Source organism: Camponotus floridanus, unplaced genomic scaffold, assembly GCF_003227725.1.
Source record: "Camponotus floridanus strain SB8 unplaced genomic scaffold, Cflo_v7.5 scaffold2, whole genome shotgun sequence".
NCBI classification, from domain to species: Eukaryota; Metazoa; Arthropoda; class Insecta; order Hymenoptera; family Formicidae; genus Camponotus; species Camponotus floridanus.
The window spans coordinates 4274472-4280389 of record NW_020229325.1 but is presented as its reverse complement, the minus strand read 5'-3'; the positions used below and the strand labels follow the sequence as shown (position 1 = coordinate 4280389).

Genomic DNA, 5918 nt, shown 5'->3' with positions numbered 1-5918 from the left:
CTTGACATTTTGTCACATTATTTCGTTCTACTCTTGCATAGTAGAAACTCAAGATAACGAATAAATTTTTTATTTACATTAATTTAAATGTTATTTGATATATAAGTTTTTATTATAAGTTTTTGATAATTATATATAGGATATTTCAATAACATGTTTCGTTTATTTTGAGACATTTCTCTCAAATATAAGTATTTATATTATAATAATATAATTATCAGAAATAATTTAAATTTTATGAACTACTGAAACAAACATGTACATAGTAAATGTTTATATATATATATAAATGTAGAGTATACTTAATTTGAAAATTTTTTAGGTAAATATAAGATGATCTGCATCTAAATAATCTGACAAATAATATACTACTACAAAGTTAATAACAATAATTTTAGTATTCATTGCTTTGGCGATTATTTAAAAGTTGTCGCAAAATTTGCATCGCAAATGAAAAGGCTTAAGATATAATTTTAATCTGAATCCAATAAATCATTCTAATTTCCTGCAAATGATAATATACTGACAGGACTGATCTGATAAATAAAATACTTTATTCTCCATAATTAAAATAATCATTTTCTTTTCGAAAAAATATCATAAATAAATTTTCTTATCGATTTCTTATTTAAAAATATTTTTTTTTTCAATTTTTAGTGATTATGAGAATCGAATAAGATCGAGATTACTGTCATTACGAAAGATTGCAGAAAGTGTACTAGTCTCTTTTGTATCCTTATATGGCTATGTATCGGTATACGAGACATTAACCCATGTATGGAAGCGATTCCCAGTTCAGGGCTGTAATTACTTGTAGAGCATATTCCAAAAAATTTTCAAAATATCCTTTATATTTATATATGTAAACTATTGCTGTGTAAATATTATTTTCCAACAATTTAAATAAACATTATATTAATTCTCATAATTATCTCATCATTTTTCATCATGTTAATTTTTTAATATTCTACATTTTGTCTGCTTATAAAAATCTCAAATTAAAATCTTGTTGCAAATTGATTAAAATATAGTAATTTTCACAAAAAAATTTTATTACTAATCTCATTATTTGGTATATAAATTGTTTTCTTGCTTATTTTGTTAATGAAACAATCTATACTAACTGAATGATAAAAGCTATCTTGCGAATATTTTTTAAACAAAAGGCCAGAGCACAATCCTGATCGACTATTGGCAATGGCCTGAATTTTTCTCCATTCGCGAGCTCTGGCTCATACAGGCCCATTCATCTATCTTCCAGCAGATGGTGCTGGTTGGTCGGGTGTGGTGAATGACCACAGAGTGACGCGTAACGTGACTCAGTGTTCATCGTGAAGCTTCGATCTGTTCTCGTTTCCAGTTTTCAGACGTTTTTCAAACCTCTATTTACTCTTGTTCATCGAGTGAGTACGTTTCGATCTTTCTTCTTTAAATCAGGCGAAAATAATCAGGTTATCGAACAAAATCGTATCGTTCCTTCAACTCAATTCCGTGAAACTTCGATGGTTTAACAGTAAATTTTACTCTCGAAAGAGTCGCCATTGTCATTCAGTTATAATTTACCCAAGTTATGTTAATTAAAATAAAGGAAGATTGCTATTCCTAGTGAAAAAGGATAAGATGCAAATAGGATATCTCTTGGTTAGGTTATGTATTTACATATGCGATTTGGAAGAAATGTACAAGTATTGTGAGCATGCGCAGTGCCGTAGATAGCAGGAGATACAATGGACATCATCATGGTATCAGGATTGAAACAATTGTATAAATTTGAAAGTGATTAAATTTTTTACACTAAAAATTGAGCATTGAAATAAATTAATTCCGAATAAAGTTAATCTATAAATTGCAAGTATTGAAATAAAATTATTCTAACTCAATTTATGTGCTAAAATTTTCATTGGACTGATTTTGACAGCACTGAGGAAACTCGAGTGAAAGTAGGACGATTTGAGAGAGATGAGTAAGCACGCGTATTTATGAACGTAAAATTACTGCAGAATTCGCGACATTTACTTTCAAATGAAAATTTCATTTATTTTTTTCAAATTAGATATGTATTTTTTATAAATATAAAAACAGAAATGTGAGAAATCTTTATGCAAAGAAAGTATATAACAATAAGTATTTTATAAACATTCTTAAAAAATCAGAATATTTAAGAAATTATATATAATTTAAATATTTCGATTTCTTTTTTTCTTCTTAAACTTTTTTAAGTAGATATATTTTTAAGATACATATTTATCAAAATTGAACAAAAAATTTGTGGCCTGTGTTTTCTAATATAAAAGTTATATTAGAGCGATCAGACAAGTTGTATATAAAGCAGAAGACATTCGAGTACACAAAGAGATTAACGACCCCTTCTAGTCTGGCATCTCCTTTCGTCCAAGTATTTTTATCCCAATTTCGGTCACGTCAGGGTATCATGAATTGATTACTAAAAATAAACGCCAATGGCGATGGCGATTTTAGAGCTCGAACTTGTCGATGTTTCTTTTAAAAAGGAAGCATCTTTATTTCATTAAAATTCCGAATTTATAAGATAAAAAAATTATAATTTATTTTTCAAGCAAATCAGTTTTTACAAAATATATGCTCTATGAATAAATCATATTAAATATTGTTTCTTCGCGAATATATGATATAAAAATTTATTAATTAAATTTCAAAATATACAATATGCCAAATTTAGCACAATCTAGCAAACTATTGATTGTTTCAAATTACTATTGTTAAAAAAAGAATTCAAATTTAATATTTATTGAAAAGTGTTACCAAGAATATTTTACGATTAAATTATTAAATATTCATATATATTTCTATTTTCTCAAAGGATCAATATTTATATTATATTAATAAATATCATTTCAGAATTTAAATTTACAGAAATAGAAAATTTTCATAAGTGCCATTAATTGAGAGATTGTGTGTGATTTTTAATATGAAATTATTCAGAAACACTAATTAAAATTTAATTCTTGTTTCAGTAAGTGTGAAATGTCTTCCCGCAAAACTGCTGGACGTCGTGCCACCACGAAAAAACGCGCTCAACGCGCAACGTCGAATGTCTTCGCGATGTTTGATCAAGCGCAAATCGCGGAATTCAAAGAAGCTTTTAACATGATTGATCAGAATCATGACGGATTCATTGACAAGGAGGATTTGCATGATATGCTTGCCTCTCTGGGTAAGCAAATATAGAAAATTTCTTGATTTTTACAGCTTATATATTTATTTAAAACTACTACATTTCTCCTTTTCAATTAAAATAAGATATGAATAGAATTTAAAGAAAATTTAATTAACTATTATAGGTAAGAATCCTACTGATGAATATTTGGAGGCAATGATGAACGAAGCACCTGGACCTATCAATTTTACAATGTTCTTGACATTGTTTGGAGAGAGATTGCAAGGGACTGATCCCGAAGATGTAATTAAGAATGCTTTCGGTTGTTTTGATGAAGAAAATACCGGTCATATAAATGAGGAGCGCCTTCGTGAATTGCTCACAACAATGGGTGACAGGTAATATCTTACATATCAAATTATATCAATTTTTGAACAAAATTCACAAAATTAATTGAAATTATTGAATTATATTAATTATATTAATTTAAATAAATTTGAATTATATTAATTTAAATTATTAAATTATTGAATTGTGGCTGTTACAAAAATATTTAAAAATTAAATTTAATATTTTTGTATATAAAAATTTTGTTCAAAAAAATAAAGATAAAACAATGATTAGCCAGTAATAATTGATTATATAGTTATATAATTATATCTATTAATAATATAAAAGATTGTAGTAATATTGTCTACAGCTTGTTAATTCTCTTATATTCAGTATTTATTAATTTTTAATCTATTAAATATGATATTAAAATCTAAGAAATGTATATATAAAAAATGTCTATATATAATACAATTTTGTTAAAAACAAAATCGATTAATCAATTATTTGTGCTTGATAATACAAAACGGATTCTCTTTTATCTATAGATTCACGGATGACGATGTAGATGAAATGTACCGTGAAGCACCGATCAAAGGCTCAATGTTTGACTATCTAGAGTTTACTCGAATCTTGAAACACGGTGCAAAGGATAAAGATGAGCAGTAGTGAGCGGATTAATCTTAAAAGTTCGCGTATCCCCGACATGAAATCGTAGATAGTATTCGAAATTTCTCACGCGCATTTCGCACTTCTGAATTCATCCGATTTTTATTCACAAAATATTAATGATATTATGAAATATCATTATTAATAAATAACAAAAAAATTGTAACATGATTCACATGGAGCAACTAAACCACAAAAACCTATCAAGTGATCTCGTCATATTTATTACTTATATTTTCATATTTCTATAAAATTCGTAATAAAAATGTTAATTGAATAAATAAGTGATATATCTGGAAATGCGAGATGTGTCAAAAAATCTCGAAATATTCAATTATACCATTTTTTTGTGAATGATTACTGTACAGTCGATGAAAGTTACACATGTAAGATATTTATATATACATAAATCGACATGTAACTGTTGTAGATTCAGCATTTATATTTTAATATAATATTCTATTGCATATATGAAAAATATGAATATTTCTTTGAGCCAGCTAAAGAATTATATAACAGCATGAACACATGTAAATTTAACTCTGTCATTAATAATAATATATATAAATTGATATTTGTTGCATTTAATTTGACTTGAGTTATAATTAATGCTTTCTTAAAATTTTGTATTTTTCTGAAATTATATATAAGAATTTATGATTTAAAAATATTTTAAATAATTTTCCCATGATAGTTAATTTTCTGTTAATTTATTCTAATAATAATAATTTCAAATAAATGTAAATTTTTCTACAATATATAAAAAAATTAATTCTTGAAGATGAGATTAATTGAACACAATAGTTTAAATATTTTTACATTAATAAAAAATAATATTAAAAATAAATGATAAATCTCATTTTAAATATATTTTTCACATGTAATACAAACTTTACATATGAAACATTTCTTGAAGTAACAAAATTAGAGTAATGCTTATTGTTTTCTTGCTTAAAAAAATACTATAGATCTAAACACTTAATTGGTTATTAGTTGCATGTAATCACAAGTAATCAGAAATGATAGGTGCATATTCCAAGCTCGAATGGATAGTCAAATATACAATCAAAAAATTGCAAAACTTTTTCTTACATTAATTGCAAACACATACATGAATGAAATGAATCCTTTTATATTAATAATGTATTATTATGTACTATAAAATTTGTCATATATATAGTATCTGACTTATATATATATATATTATTATATGTAGTATCCTGTATTTTCTTTAATTATTTGAAAAATTACTTGAATATTCAAATACAAACTGATTTTTATTTTGAACTTTTATAACATATTCTATTAATATCGCGGTCTATATTTTGCAATATTCAATATTTTTCATTTTTTTGTATTTAATTTTTTCATTTAAGAATGTATTTCTTCAGTAGTAATTATAATTGATTGTGTAATTATAAAAAATTGCATGCTAATAACTAAGTTATACAAAAATAAGTAAATATGAATTTGAACAAAACTGATACAGTGACAGAGCATTAATAAAATAACAAAAAAATTTTGTTTAAACAAGACTCACCGATCTGGATGCCGATGATAATCCCCTTTAATTGATCCAGAAGAAAGGTAGTAATCCAAATTCAAGTAATCCCACTGGTCCAACGATGAACTGATGCACTTATCACTTATTATTCACGAAATTTTTCACACTCTTATCACTATTATCATTCACAATATGTGGATATTACACTTATCACTCACGAAACTTTCGACACATTCCCGATTTTCTCGTTTATATGCAAAGACGATAAAATAGCGACAC

At 25.7% G+C, this 5918-nt stretch overlaps 1 protein-coding gene across 2 annotated transcripts; it reads left to right on the top strand.

Annotated features, from left to right (window-relative positions):
- Positions 1-1228: 1228 nt before the first annotated feature.
- On the top strand, positions 1229-4325 carry LOC105255616 (myosin regulatory light chain sqh). 2 transcript variants are annotated; one of them, XM_011265015.3, is made up of 4 exons: positions 1229-1403; positions 2994-3193; positions 3321-3534; positions 4015-4325. In XM_011265015.3, the coding sequence occupies exons 2-4, from the start codon at positions 3004-3006 to the stop codon at positions 4133-4135; spliced, it is 525 nt and encodes a 174-aa protein (XP_011263317.1). In that variant the 5' UTR covers positions 1229-1403; positions 2994-3003; the 3' UTR covers positions 4136-4325. The 2 variants fall into 2 exon arrangements, with proteins under 2 accessions (XP_011263317.1, XP_011263316.1); XM_011265014.3 differs by having other exon boundaries at positions 1274-1407.
- Positions 4326-5918: the final 1593 nt, after the last annotated feature.